At 37.4% G+C, this 15,596-nt stretch overlaps 1 protein-coding gene across 2 annotated transcripts in view; it reads right to left on the reverse strand.

The window, feature by feature from the left end:
* MTHFD1L (methylenetetrahydrofolate dehydrogenase (NADP+ dependent) 1 like) overlaps window positions 1–15,596 on the reverse strand; it is a 141,915-nt gene that overhangs the window by 99,977 nt on the left and 26,342 nt on the right. Inside the window, exons 11-16 of one of the 2 annotated variants that reach the window (XM_053974196.1) lie at window positions 9,459–9,595; window positions 8,197–8,243; window positions 7,255–7,362; window positions 6,273–6,347; window positions 4,831–4,933; window positions 1,547–1,623 (exon numbers count right to left, since the gene is read on the reverse strand). In XM_053974196.1, the coding sequence (XP_053830171.1) occupies window positions 1,547–1,623; window positions 4,831–4,933; window positions 6,273–6,347; window positions 7,255–7,362; window positions 8,197–8,243; window positions 9,459–9,595 (547 nt within the window). Of the gene's footprint in view, window positions 1–1,546; window positions 1,624–4,830; window positions 4,934–6,272; window positions 6,348–7,254; window positions 7,363–8,196; window positions 8,244–8,686; window positions 8,738–9,458; window positions 9,596–15,596 lie in introns of those variants that run through there. The other variant, XM_053974197.1, reaches the window with a different exon arrangement.

The raw sequence follows: 15,596 nt of genomic DNA on the forward strand, positions 1-15,596 counted from the left end.
TGAAGTCCTGTTTTCTCTGGATCTCTAGCTAGGCTCTGAAATGAGTTTTCTTATCTGCTAACTCTATTTCTTGAGTCACTAAGTCCACGTTAAAATGTGAATGAATATGCATCAGTCTAACATCACAACACTGAAAGCATTAATTTTACCCGAAAAAGTACAGAAGCAACATTTGACAGCGATATTGTCAAGTACTACTCTATAATAAAATAAGCCACATTTAACTCAGTAGCACAATTACAGAGGTAAAACACTACATAATAAGGCTGGTAGAACCCAGCTTAAGACTAATAATCATATTGAGTCACTGAAACAGATCTAAACATATGAAAGTGTTGAAGGAACTCACACCAAATATAATATTTTGTAGTCCCAGCCCATTATCAGAAATGACTGTTAGCTAATACTGAATTTCCTGTGAGCCGCAGACAGAAGAATTTCTATTTTGTGCATTGAAAACCAAAATAAGTGACCATTTCTAGTGGAAGGGTCCCTGCTTAGGGCAAAGGGGTTGGAACTAGATGATCTTAAAGACCCCTTCCAACCCAAACTGCTCTAGGATTTTTTGATTTCTCTTTGAAGTTCTTCTCTCCAATTTGGCTTTGTTTTACCTGCTCCAAATAATACAGCACTGTGCTTTGGTCTCTTTATTTAGGCATATGTAAAGAAAAATGTTGAAGAAATGGTAAACAAAAAAAAAAGTGAAAGCCTTATCTCTACCACAAGAGCTGTTCACATCAAAATAGTCAGAACCTCATTAATTTCATGATCCAGAATGTTAGATTACAAGATCATCATCAAATTAAGAACCACTCCACATCACCACAATGAATTTACTCCTCCTGACACTGCTGTTCCATGCTGGGCTGTTTCAGAAATTTATTTACCTACATTACACCAGGAACACTTTCTCAGGTGATGTTGGGAAAGCCTGGCTTTCAATTTATTGGTAAGTTCTTTAATAAACTTCCATAATCTCTCATTTAGTAATGCAGGTTAGCTTTATACACCACTGAAAAGTACAAACATACTCATTTGCTGAACTATCCCTTCAAGCCCACAGAGCAAAAGCAAGCACATGCTCACATTTCTTACAGTTCAGATTCCAAAGCTGAGATGCATGAGAAGGAAATGAGAACTCTGAATAAAAAGCTTATTTGTAAACAATTTTTAAAATTAAATTTAAATGTAATTTGAATTATGTGTGTCCTACATAAATTGCTACAGAGATTTTAAAAAAAATTAAAAGTCATACAAATTAACTTTATGAGGGCATAGAGGCATCTTGGCATAGGACAATGTTACACCCCCAACACATGCAATTTTTTAAGTGCTTTTGACACATTGTAGAATATGCATTGGTTTCTGTTTCTGAAAATTCAGATTCAGTTACTCATTAACATGATCAGTTTCACTGCAAGATTCCTATACAACAGCAACAGACATCATTACTGCAATTCAAAGTATGCTGAAAGAAGTGCAGAAATTCTCTCAGCCTCTAATGCAAAGTCTGTCCAGAATGTGATTTATTCATGCCTTTACCTACCTGACGGACAAATCCTTTCTCTGTGTTTGCCTGCCCAACCGTTATTTTGCGCAGGAATCTGTCATTTGTATCCACCACTGAAATAAGGGAAGAGCAAAAGCAGAACATGTTAACAAGGACTCAGGAATATGGGTTTTTCCAGGCATACCTGTCGTTACACATATGAGATTCAACTGCTCCAACGGCGTAACCAGATGGCCACACTTCTGCATATCAGCACTGGCACTGACTTGGTTGCTCCCTTCTAGCTGTTATCGTTTGATGACAGGTTAAAACAACTCAAATACAGTTTATTTGTACAGCATTTGAAGCTAACAGATTCTTAGTATTCTAACATACTATTTAAAATTTTACATGAGAAAAATCAGTCTTAATAGATACAAAGCATCAGATCTACTTCAAATTGTCTGCTTCATCGCTGACTTGTTAAGAATTGACTTTAAGACTGCATGATGTTGGTCAGATTTGGTCAGTTCCTCTTTTAAAGGATGATTATGCTGTCAGATTGGTTCTTCCAGACAAGTATCTTTCACACACATCACAGTAACCAACTAACTCCACATTCAGCTGCACAGCATGAGGACGATCAGAGGGCTGGAGCACCTGTTGTGAAGACAGGCTGAGAGAATTTGGGCTGTTCAGCCTAGAGAAGAGAGGGCTCTTGGGAGACATTATAGCATCTCCCAGTACCTAAAGGGTCCAAAGAGGAACTTTTTACAAGGGCATGTAGTGATAGAACAAGGGGACATGTCAATTCCTACTGAATGAAAAAATAGACTCTCGTTTTCTTACAGGTTCTGTAGTCCTAGAAATGTTTAAGTTTGCACCAATCCTAAAATAAAGGTACTCTTGATAAGTTCAGCCTGTAGCTTGGTAATGAACTCAATCTTTTGGTAGATTTGAGTCCTGTTCATTTATAAGTAGAGAGTCCAGGAACCTCCAGAGAAGCTGTCAGCATTCAAGGTAAGTGAGCTCCTTCCACTTTTCCTGCTGCTTTTGGAAATTAAAAAAAAATCTGTCTGTACAGAAAAAGATGACATAATTACCCAAGAACAAGAGGGACTTCGAATGTTAATTAAACCCGAGTTCAGAGTTGTGAGTGAGCTGGGAGAAAACCAAGATTTAAATCACTGTCCCCCTTCTTGGGCATTTCTCTTGGGTCTGTTGTAAATACCACACATATCTTTTCTCCTCTGCTCGGTCTTTAGGCCCTTAATTTCTTCAGGAATTCCATTTAAGGGATGGTGCAACACAGATTTGGCCAACTCATTTTGGCTTCTATATATATACAGTCATACTCTAAAATACTACACTACTGGCAGGAATTGCAGAACATCCTGGTACATGGAAGCTGTAGCCTTGCACCAAGCTGTGGTACCATATGGCACAATGAAGCCATATGGCAAGCTGATTTCTCCTGCAGAATTCTCCCTTCTCTTCCTCGGAAGCTCAGTCTCACAACACAGCTTAAGCAGACCTAAATGTCTTCCCTGTCTATGCAGGCACTCCTAAGGGCAACTCACCTTCCCACCAGCCTGGACAGCCAGTGAGCTGATTTTTTATCTGCACCTTCCTCGTGAAACCAATGTAACCTAAACACCCCTACCATGAAATTGTAACTGTTTCTGCAACTCCTGGTCACCGAGATATACTTACTTTCTCACTGTGGTCACTCATTCTCCAAGAAAATTCCAATGAGTAGTAATAAAACAAGAAATAACTGGTTTTGCCAAAAAAGCAATTTTTCCTTCTGCAAATCTTCCCTCTTCCTTTACCCAAAGTAAACCTTTCACTAAGGTTTAGGTTCAAATAAGTGTTGGGTTTAATGTATCCACTTCCTTATTCTCTAGAGATGTAAACAAAATCTGACTATCCGGGAAACACAAAGAAGGGAGAAGCTTTCTCACTTTTCAGTATATTGTACGTTTTCAAGTTAGTGTGAGCTGACAATGAGTGGAAAGTTTGTGATACTTCTATGGGAACAGGTTCTGACTAAAATTAATCAATCTTTTCAGAAGATCTGATAGCTTAGCTCCTTTTCCCTACAAATTCCCTGGTATGTAACAAGCTTCACAGACATATGGACTGCAGGAACAGTCCTAAATAAAACATTATCTAAGTTATCTAAACCACTCCTAAATCCAGGTTTTTCTTCTAAAATGTTTAAGGTATGTACATCATATAGAGCTGTGTGGGACAGAAATTTCACTAACATTGTTTGAGATTAATTAAATAACTCCCTTGATGTTAACAGCTGTTGAGCAATGTTGCCTTCTCCCAAACCCATGCTGATAAAAAAGAGGAGTCATATTACACTAAACATTTATATTACTTCTTTATCCTAGTACAGGTCTTTTCCAGACACACTGTGTGACTAATAAAAACATCTTACGCCACAACCCTAGAATTATCTTGAGAAAAATATCCCAAGTCTGAGATGACATGCACGCAAAGGGCACAGTAAAGCATGGCCAAGACTCCTCTCTTCTCAATAGATTCACTTTTTTTTCTGAGCATCACAATATATTCCATTTAACAGTGATAACTTCAGTGTTTGAGAACTAAGAAAGAAAATAAAATCCAGTGGTATTTAGCTCAGAACTTTATGCAGAGTTTACTTCCCTAAAGAAGAAAAAGATAGGTATAGAAATTGAGGTAAACACTGAAATTTGACCCAGCATTAGAACTGGAAAAAGCAGAGGGGAGTTATCTAAGGGTATCAAAGTGGGTATCAGTTTGCTTGCAACAGTACCACATCTTTCATCTCTTTTTCCAAATGAAGCAAACAACTAAAGAGACTTCAAAAAAACACAGACTTCAGAAAAACACATAATCCCTTAAGCCTATTAAGTCTCTTGAGCTACCCAGACTGCTGAGCTTGGGAGGATGAGGGACCAAAATCAGGAAGAATAAATACAAATAATCTAGAACCGTAACAGACATAGTTAAAAAAAAATGGCTAAGATTTGCAAAATGCACAGAAAATACACTTTCAAATGTCTGGAGAGGTATTACCTAACGTGAGAGTGACTGGGATGTATTTAAACTGCCAAAGAAAACGATCTTTCAGGATTTTAGCAAAGTCTCTTGAGTTATTGCAGATACTTGACCAAGTTTAGAGCAACTTGCTGCACCTGCATTTGTTATGAACCCACACGTCCCACTTGCAAATTGGTTATTCTTGCTATCAGAGCAGAAACAGCTCTGATTCAGGTAAAATGAAGCAAATTAGGAGATAAGTTATGATGAAATCCAAGATAAAGTAAGGCTTTCTGACTACATACCTCTTTGCCATGTTATGGTTGATGGGTCAATATCAAGGCGCACAAATTTGCTGATCTCCTCTTCTGTTAAAGTCTCAGGATCAGTCTTGTGTATTCCCAGCCTCTACAGAGAAAAAGTTCAAGAAGTGCAATGAAATGGCTTATTTGTTTCAAATGGTGTAGCTGCTCTGGCTTATCAACCCCACTATATAAGCGAGCTGTTTCAATCTTAGTAATCTCCTGTTTTGAGAAAAATGCAACATGATCCCACAGTGATTTCTTTACAACTGACATCTTGTTATATATAAGGAATCATCACACTGAGAATAATTCACAGCAAAATAATTCAATTATACTGGAAATTATGATTCATGTATTTGAATCTTATAAAGCCAAACTTTTATTTACTCAGTTGCAGCTCATGTGAAGAGAAAAATCCATTTCAAATATAGAGATAGTTGGTATGTCATGAATAAAGCAAACACTCCCCCTCCTTCCCTAACCTGTTTTCTATAACAGTGTAAACAAGAACAAACTGAAAATATCCCAAAATTCCAATGGAACAATCTCTGAGCCTGACTCTGCCTTAGAGTCAAGCAGGTATCATCCTCATTTTAGTTGACTGACATTCAATTGAGCAGCAAAAAAGCTTAAAATGTTATGAGGACTCTTTTACCCCCCACCAAAACAGAAGCTGGCGCTACCTCTATCTTTCTTTCCACCCCCGAATTCCAAGTGTGCACTTGGCAGCTGCCTGTTGCCATCCCGTGACTGAAACATGGTCAGTCAGGACTCAGGAGCCAACAACAAACATGGAACTGGTCACAGAAGAACTAGAGCTGTCCTTAGGATCATATTTGAGAGGTTCATATTCTCCTTCTCCTACACTAGTGTTCCTTTCTAGGTTTTTATCAGAATAGCATTCTCAAATCCAGACATGTTGTACACACATGAATTGCACAGGGAGCTCTTCTGGAAGCATTCAGGAAGCAAGATGGGATGCAAAAATACACTGAGCATACAAATGTACCCCTTGAAGGAAGAACACTGTCAAATTGATATCAATAAAACCCCAGAAGCATATGCTATATTAAACTTTAAAAATCAGAAAATATTGCGAAACCAAAGAATGTGAGCTTTCAAATGTGACTATACCATAATTGGAAAAGTATTTTAAAAATTCTAACTTTAATATTTCATCAGAAAAGACACAGCATTTAAAAACATTACTGGTTTATTTCAGGAGAAAAGAATAGTAAAAATGTTAGTTACAAAAATAATATCAGGCTCAGCTCCTATTACTCCAAGGATGATGCTTTCATGAAAAAGTCTAGAATTGATATATTTATGAGGGTTTATACAAACTCAGTCCCATACATCAAATAATTTTAAATAAGTTGTGTAAGAGAATACATTTCATGAAGAGACACCATAATAGAGGAGTGACTGAATTAACAACTTACTCTCAGACGGGAAAGCTGAATAGCAGAAAATCCTCTCACGCCATTAACTACTGGAACCAGCCTATTATACAAAGACTAGAAAAAACACACAATAAGTTGAAGGAAAAGTTATAAAAAGGTAATGTTTTTTTAATTTATTCCACCTAATTTCAGTAAGAATTTCCTAACCACATAGGTTGTGGACTTCTGGTTAGAGACTTAAAAAACAATTCTGAGAAGGTGGCAGGCTTCTGAGCCATGCCAATGATTTAACAGTCTAAAATTCAATTGCCAGAAATTATTGGTTTTCTCCATTTCACGAAAAAAATGATATATTAATTTTCAAACTGAGAACCTTTTAAAACTTTAGCCAAGATCTAAAGTATTTAAACTACGATTATAATTTCCAAGCTGGCCTAAATGTATATTGACCTAAATGTACATTGTGTACAAATGTACCAAGCAAAGGGTACAACCCTGCTCAGTTTTAATGCTGCAGACAACAAGAAGAGGCTCCTTCTTTGATCTTCTCCCTTCCCTTTAAAGCTCCAAGTCAATATTTGTTTAAGGTCACAATATATTTAGCAGAGGGAAAAGGATCTAGTTTATTTTCCCCATAACTCTTTCTTAAGGTACATCATACCCAATCACACATCAGAAATACAATTTGTAACTTTAAAATGAGTCTTCAAACTACTGAAAAGAATAGGATTATAGGTAGGGAAAACATGCTTTATTACACTATTTAGTAAAGTCAGAAATAGCTGTCAATGTTCTGGGCATGGGGATCCTTGTCCAAAAGACTACCTTATGATAGCTATTTGCCAGAAAAATACATTGTATATGGAAAATTTCCCAGCAGAACATAAAATGGCTTCAGCAACAGTTACTGTTCACATGGTGAAAATATAAAATTATAAACAACATGTTTTTCTCTGAAATGCAGTTTACTGAAAAACTGAAAATAAAAAATGTCATCTGGATAGGAGAGAAGAATTCTCACCTTATCAGTTTGAGTATTCTCATGCAAGATCCTAGCATCAATAGCAGCAGCCAGCAAATTATTTGCAGCAGTTATAGCATGAATATCTCCAGTCAAATGAAGATTGAACTAAAAAGGGGAAACAACAGGATCTTTGTATAAGAAAATATTTAATTCAATTCACTAAGACAAATTAGCAGCACAAATCATTGCTATCTCCTTGAGACTGAAGCTGTGATTGGTCAGCTGTCAGCGTAGGCTAAAGAATTTCAGGTGAAAACACACTGGGCTATATGAAGGACTTGTTTTCACCTGAGTACATGATAAACTAAGTGTAGCCAAGTAATGCCAAGAACCTCTTCATTCTTTCCTAAGTGATTCAAGAGTTACAGTTCCACATCATTAATACAGAATCAGTTCAGCATTACTAACCACTAACTGACCTGGACCAGAGGTGTGGCTACTGCTGAATGTGCCCCAGAGCACAGCATGCATCTTGGCATATGCCAGCTTCCTGTTAGCTGCAGGAGAACAGCCCCTAACCTCACAGGCATGAACTTTGCTGATACAAAATTTGACAAACAAAGTTTTGTGAAAACTCTGAAATGAGCATCTTAAATTAAGACTTGTATTACACAGGTGCTGTATTTTTTATGTGTTTGACAGAAGGAGTTGGAAGGTCAGTTTTAATGGCACTTCAGGGCTGACATTAGGACTCTGCTTGGACCAGCTCTTCACCATCAAGGTGGTTCCTCACCAGTTCTAGCCATAGAGAGGTTTTGCTGAGCTCTAAATTAGACTGTCTTGGGGTGAAACAGTCACACATTTCCAAACAAGCACTGTGAATATCATAAAATCATTAGGGTCCAAGAAAACCTCCAAGATCATCAAGTCAATCTTCAACCATGAATACCATCATGCCCATTAAGCCATATCACAGACTGCAAGCTGAGGCTGTCTCACCTCCTCCATGGGGATCACTTGAGCGTATCCACCTCCAGCTGCTCCACCTGCACAGGGAAGCACAGGGTCACATCAGTTTTGGAAAAAAATCAACTGTCTTTAAGCACACAAAGTGAAACATACAGCGATGATGACGCATTTTTGGTATTTTGATTTCTATTAGAAGATCAGTGATGCACCCAACTAAACATGATTTCCTTAATCTTGCTGGCTCATTTTTTCAGCAGGTAGTAAAAAAATGAAAGCCTACACATGGTGCAGGCTCTGGCTATGTAAGGGCTACCCTCTGCTCCTGCCCAGATTTAGGACATAGTCATGCACATGCAGCTGCTGGGTGGAAAGACAAAGCAAGCACTGCTTCCGAATGAAACCTTCACATTCAGACCCTCGCCTCAGCACTCCTTCCCCTCTACTTCTCACAGTACAGGCAAAGAAATTTGCTGTTGCCTATGCACAAGATGAGTGGAGGGATTAAAGCACTCACACGCACCAGACTTAGCTGAGAAGCACCAAGCACCAGGAGACTTCCAGCTGAAACCAAACTTGTTAACTTAAACTTCAGCAAAGCAAAGCAGAGCAGATGGGGAGTGCTTGCCCAGTTAGGCACCAATTTCAGCTGAGAAATGGCAAAAAAGAGATTGCATTACTTCCTATCATCAGCATTGAGGATGGGCTTGAAATCTGGCTGGGTCTTACCTGGCCCTCAGGCTCTTACAGAGTTTCTAGGCAAAAAGGCAGCAGCTCATGATTAGAGGCGACAGCTCAGGAGAACAGAGAGAAGACGTTCAGACCTAGCCAAAAGTGTGCTGCTGACACAACTGAACCACAACTGCTAAATTCCTTGTATTGCCTGGAAATATCCAGTGTGGACCCTTTCTCAAGGAGTAATTAGACAGTAATATTTAGAAACATATTTAAAGAGTCTCCAAGTAGAGGGGTGGCTGGAAGGGTGTGTACTCACACAAAACTCCTCATGGCTAATTACATCACTCTGCCTTTCATTATGTTTAGGCTTTATCTGCATTATCAGTATATGTTAAGTGCAGGAACATAGGTATGAAACTTGCACAGGAAGTTGTGTGCAAGAAACCTTAATCTATTAGTTACATATGTATTAAAAAATCGAATATGCTACTACTGGGACAATCCACTGAGTGAAGCAATTAAAAAATTAAAAAAAGAAGAAAGAAATTTAAAAAGGCAGAAAAGCAGTATTTCCTTTTAATCTGAAAGAGGTCATAGGTTCTGCAAATATTATGTACCTTTCACTCCAAAAGTAGGTCCTTGAGAAGGTTGTCTTAGACAAGCAAAGGAATTAATGTTAAGGTGTGCAGTAAGCGCCTGAACGAGACCAACTGTGACTGTGCTTTTCCCCTCTCCTAGGGGTGTAGGGGTTATTCTAGCAAAACAAGAAAAAAGATTAATCAAATTCTTTGCTGATGTCAGCCTGGCTATGGATATCAGAACTTAGAGCTTTTGATTTCAATGAAGAATATTTGTACAGCAAATTTCAATAAGATTACTTTATCTTCACAAAAATACTGCCACAATGTTAGCCCCTAGCTCAAGCTGGAATGCTAATATACATGTGTCTTCTATTTAAGCAATTTACTATGATAGCAGAAAAAGAGAAGATTATTTTGGCAAAAGTTCTAAAACGAATATATTGAATTTAGACATTTTTATTACAGCACAAAAGTTTCACCAGTTTCATTAACAAACCATCCATCATGACACTCTAAGCATGTATTAATATTTTTCTGCAGTAATGCATGAGATCTTTTATTCCCACTGCTCAAACTTTGAATGAAATAACAGAATATTTTAAGTTACATAACCAACACTTTTGTTTGTAGAACTCAACTATGCCTCTCCAGCTTCCATGTCACCATAACCCTCAACAATGACAGATCAACTGCTTTTTAAATAAAACAGGACACAAAATCCACTATATTCAATTGAACATGATTTATTGTACACTTCTGTTTCAGAGATTTAAGGGCAATAGGGGACAATGACTATCATAGTCCATACAAAAGCTCAAAAGCCTCATGCTACAGCTCCCATATTTAGACCATGACTAAAACACGAGAGAATTTTAAAAAGACCTCCAAACTCAAATCAGAAACTCCATCCTCCACTCTACTCTTGTCCCTAGAGACGACTCTATTCTTGCCCCTTTAATAAAGGGACAATGACAGCTGATTTTGCAAGTAGAAAACTTCATCAGCCTTCAGTGAATGAGAGACACCTCAGTTTAAATGATCCACTCCCTACTTTCAACATCAGCTCATTTGTTTATGATCCACATTAAAAGTGTGTGTGGGATACTAGGGTTTTTCTTCTCTCTCTGTTTTTCTTTCTTGATGTATGAACATATCTCATGGCTCCAAAATACACTTCAATGATTCTCTTGAGGCAGCATTTCTTTTTCTGACTGGCAAAAGAAGAAAGCCCCAGTCCTTTTTCCATTCACACCACTCTCACGCAAATCTTCCCTTCTAGCAAGGAGTAACCATTCATATCTTTGGTGCCTTTTCTACCTGCAGAAAAGTACTTTACTGAAGCTGATGTTAAGAACTAGTGTTCATTCCCAAGGAAATACAAGCATGCACATGGATCCTATTCAAAGGGGAACCCTTATCCTGTGACCTCTTAAAAACCTGAGCTGAAACATCTAATTAGAAACACTTCCTTCTCCAACTAGTAATTTTTCCAAGATATTGCTATCCTCAGATCACAATTCAAATGTCACAAAAACATTAATGTAATTGTAAGAATCAGCTTAGTTCAGTCCGTTCACAGGCTGGCAAAAGCACTTCTTTGTCCCACAAAAGAAAATAGATGGAAAATGTTAACTTTTCACAAATCTTTTACAGCATCATCAGATCCTTGGCTTTTACTTTAAAAAAGATGCACTAGATAGACATGTCTGGAAAAATCTGGGCAGTTTGGAAGCAAGTCAAATCAGCATCTTTATATTGTTCTAGGAAAAAAAAAATTACAATTCAGAAAGGTAATCTTTTAACTAAAGTTTCAGTGCAATCAATGGGTTAAGCACATCTATAAGAGATTCCCTGAATTCCTCGCTTATGTGACCATGGGCCACTTATTTGGGCACTTGGTTTTAGCAATTTTCTCCCACATTTTATAACATGTGTTCACCAACCATCAGATTGTAAAACATCATCAATAACTTACTATTCAGACTATTTAATTATCCTAGAATCGCTCTTCTTTGACTTAAAAAGGAATTAATAGAATTCTAGCAAAACATCTATGTAGAGCCAAAAAAAAGGTGGGAGATTTAGAGCATATCCTTTATCTATTCTCAAAAGCAGTTTTGGTCCCTGTCGTTTTTTTATCCATATTAGGCCTTCTTATTTCCTTCTGATCTACTGCAAGAGCACAGAATGCTACTTCATTTCTTTTAATTTCAAGTTTGCAAAGTTCAAGTTCCTTTCTTCAAGTTCCTAAAGAAAGGATACTTTTAACCTCTATATTGTCAGGACAGGGAGCCCTCAGGGTTTTACTGTTGCCACACAGATAGCTCCCTTTTTTCTCACCACTCTTTTTCTCACCTCCTTTTTGTCCCAGGATCCTTACTTTAGAATAAATTTGTTTCTTTCAGAGCACCGCAGCCAGGTTAACTCACTTCTACTACCAGTTTTACCTTCTCACTACTGTTCTAACACTGGTTTCCCCAAACTCATTCAAATAATTCTTAGTATGGTTTCTCCTTACCCCTTATTCTCCTACTATCTCATTCACTTTTGTCTATTGTCCTAATCTCATTTACTTGATCCTCTTATTCCTGTGCATTAAAACCAGATTTAAGGCATGTGTAAGTAATCCTGAGGCATTACTGTGTTCAAAGACTTAACAAGGTAACAATTCTAGAAGCAATCAATTACTTAAAAATAACAACAACAAAACTAAAAGGAAAAACAGTAAGAAAACACCCAAAAGAAAAGTACTCTACTATGAAAGAGACACCTGTAACAGTTTTCTGGAAGTTGCCGGTAAAGAACTTTCCAAAAAACTCCATGCACATGATGGCTGCACCACTAACTGAAAAATTTGCATTTGCAGGGCACGTGTTTGTGGCTACCTCTATTTTTGAGCATCAGACATATGAAGTCACACTCAAGAGATTTCAGAGACACCATCCCTAGTTATTTACTTGGTTAAGCTCAACACATGGCATATGGCTGATCTGGCATGCACAGCAACACAGGGACTCTTTACAACTCTTATGAAACCAGTAAAATCAAAGATGCAGCCTTCATCCAGTGAAGGAAATGAAATTGCAATTCACAAAAGCACAACCAGAATGCGTGTTGGTAGCATAAATAATAATATCTACTTGTCACAGAAGAAAACAACACACAGTGAAGTGTCATGTTACTAAAATGCTCTGGTAACTCGACTGGCCTATTCTAACATGACACTGTAATATGAACCAGAAAGCACTGAGAGTTTTCTATGACAGACCTTTTTCCAGAAAGCAAAAAGAGAAACACACCTCTACTCTTTGATTAAACTGGTAGGAAACCTCAAGAGCTAAACAGTTATTAATTAATTTCAACAGTTACCAAAATCTCAGCTTTAAACATTAGTTAAAAGAAGAAAAAAAAAAAAAACAAACACCTGAAATTTAAAGAAAATACTATTCCAATAATTTTCCTTTGAAAGATTATTTTAAATATCTTCCCTTCTGTACCTGTTCTACTTTGATTGGGTTTTATAAATAAAATAATCCACTTAATCTGTTTTGTGGACATTGAGCTGTTTTTGCTGGCTACACTACTGAGCCTACACTCTTGCAGCTTAGGTCACTTGCTCACATGGGTATAAAATTACAACTGCCAATGGCTAACTTTAGCTCAATTGTGCAATGCTGTGTTTTAGCCTTATGCAAATTGAGGAAAAACCTCCTTTAAAATGCAATAAATTTTAATGACCTTCAAGAGGTTTTAACAGCCATTTGCATTATTCTTCAAATTTCTTTAGTATGTTTTCAATCAAAACACAGAAATCCCACAATAATTTTCCACCTTAAACTTTGCCACCTACCAAGCAGTCATCAGCTCCTTGGCAAAGTAAGTTTTCCATAACATTGGAAAGCCTTCTCTCTTTATGGATATCAAAACAAAGATAAGAATATGCAGACTTTTTGTTTGTTTGTTATACTTCACATTAGCTTACAGCAGAGCTGTTTCTGTGGGAAAGCTACAGGAGGTCTCCCAAAGAGAAAATAAACAAACAGGGAGACATACACTGCACTAGCTGTAAACTCCTCACAGCTACGCCAGCCACTGTGACTCCAGCAAGAACTTTACTGGATATGTGACAATTCTCTTTCAAATTTCCTCTGTTCAACTCATAGGTATCAGCAGATTCAAAGATTTTAATGAGTTCCTAATTTGTGTGATCCACATGGAAACCTGTGAAGGCAGACTATGGAGGCCATGGGCAACTGAGTTCCTACCTACATACATCTCCCATCCTAGATTACAACTGTCAGAAATGTATTTCTGAGCACAGAAGTGCTGCAGCTGCTGTTACCTCATTCAATGTCGCAGTGGCATCCTTGGGTTGGGACTGGAGCTTCCAAATACAAAAGCACAGAGATCACTATGAAGCTAAAATGACTGAACAAAGACAGGAAAAGACTGAGGAATCCTCCATTACAAACTCTCATAATCCACTACAGAGTCATACAAGACAATCTCAATCAGGAGCTGTGTAATGACATGACCAGTACATGACAACTGTCTCAACTATGACTTTACCTTGGACTGTCAAACAATTCAGGGCATCAACACAGGGGTATTTTCCCCTCTTATTCTTCCTTGTATCTTTCCTCTATTTTTTGTTTTCCTTTTTTCTTAGCTTTTAAGCACCTTGCAGCCCAAGGGACACAGTAAAAAGAAATACAACCTATTTTTGTTTTCCTTCATTTTTACCTTACTGAAAAGGTAGTTAATCACAGAACAATCTGTTACTGTTAGGAGAAAAGTACTGATTTTAAATTTTCCAACATTCAAAATCCAACACACTTCTTGTTAAAAGCAGAATTATATTTCATAGTTTTCTCATTTTTTATTCTTCCTCATCTTGCATTTTTGAAGTGAACAAGTTTCCAGAATTATCCACTAAAAGCCACAACACTGGAGCATTTAGAAGCAAGACACTGAAACATACATACACATAGAGATAGATTCTAACAAACTGCAGCTGTAATTTCATATTGTGTCTGTACATATGCCATTCACATGCTTGAATCCATGATTAGGTTACCCTGAACACTAAACTTAGCTCCTAGGTCAAGTACAAGCTGCATTCATTTGCATGCTCTCTGCTGGCAATGAGTGGAGGCAGTTTGAGTTAACAGATCCTGTGACATATTATTTAGCACACTAAAATCCTGTTTACAGGCAGTTGATGCCCAAGGACCAATTACTCCATGATAACTTGTGGCTCTGCCCCCAGTGTCTTAACATGAGTCCTATAGCAAGCCAAACACAGACAAAGAAAATAAAAAAGCAATAATGAAAAAAAAAAAGATAAAAGAATGGTCTCCATACAGAAGTAAATGGAATTTATGAAGAAATAAATTCTGCATTCTATTTTTGGGTGTCATGATCTGTTAATCAAACTGCAGTATTTCAGCATACGAAGTTTATAATGGATGAGACAGCCATATTTGCTTGCATTTAGAAAGAATAAAAAAGACTTTGCAGTTAGCAACTTTTTAAAGAGCCATAAATACAACTATCCTTAGAGATAAAAAGGTACATTTCAATTGCATTTTCCTGCTTAGAACAAGTTTGGTATTTAGCATATCAGGAATAAACTAGACATGCATTTGCAGCAAATATTTATAAATTCCTAGACATTGTGAAACATTTAAATCTGAATGTGCAATTAAAGGCACAAATGTTGCTGGCTGCATCATGGATGGAGGTTGGAGGTTTTGCAGATTCTTGAATACACACACACACACTCTATGCTCTTTTCACACACAAGAAGTTCCCATCATACATTACAAATATTTCTACCGGAACCATAAGTATAAACACATATCTTAAATATTTCCTTTGAAGCACTGAAAATTTATTCTGAAGGCCTACACTGCATCATTCTAAGAGTTTTTAAGTATCTTTGGTTATTGTGAACAAACATAATAATCCAAACGGCAGGTTCTGGTTGACCTTGCCTTGGCAAGGGAGAAAATGAAGGCAAATGAGGATACTATTTCACTCCCCAGTTTCTACACTTCAGTGATACTCGATTTTCATTGCATTGAACATTTCCCCATCAGACAGAGTTCCCTGCTTTTCTTAAAATCATTGTCATCTGCTACAGCCATTTCAGCAAGGGAGAGCAGCTGAGAG

This window comes from Vidua macroura, chromosome 3 (genome assembly GCF_024509145.1).
Source record: "Vidua macroura isolate BioBank_ID:100142 chromosome 3, ASM2450914v1, whole genome shotgun sequence".
Lineage (NCBI taxonomy): Eukaryota > Metazoa > Chordata > Aves > Passeriformes > Viduidae > Vidua > Vidua macroura.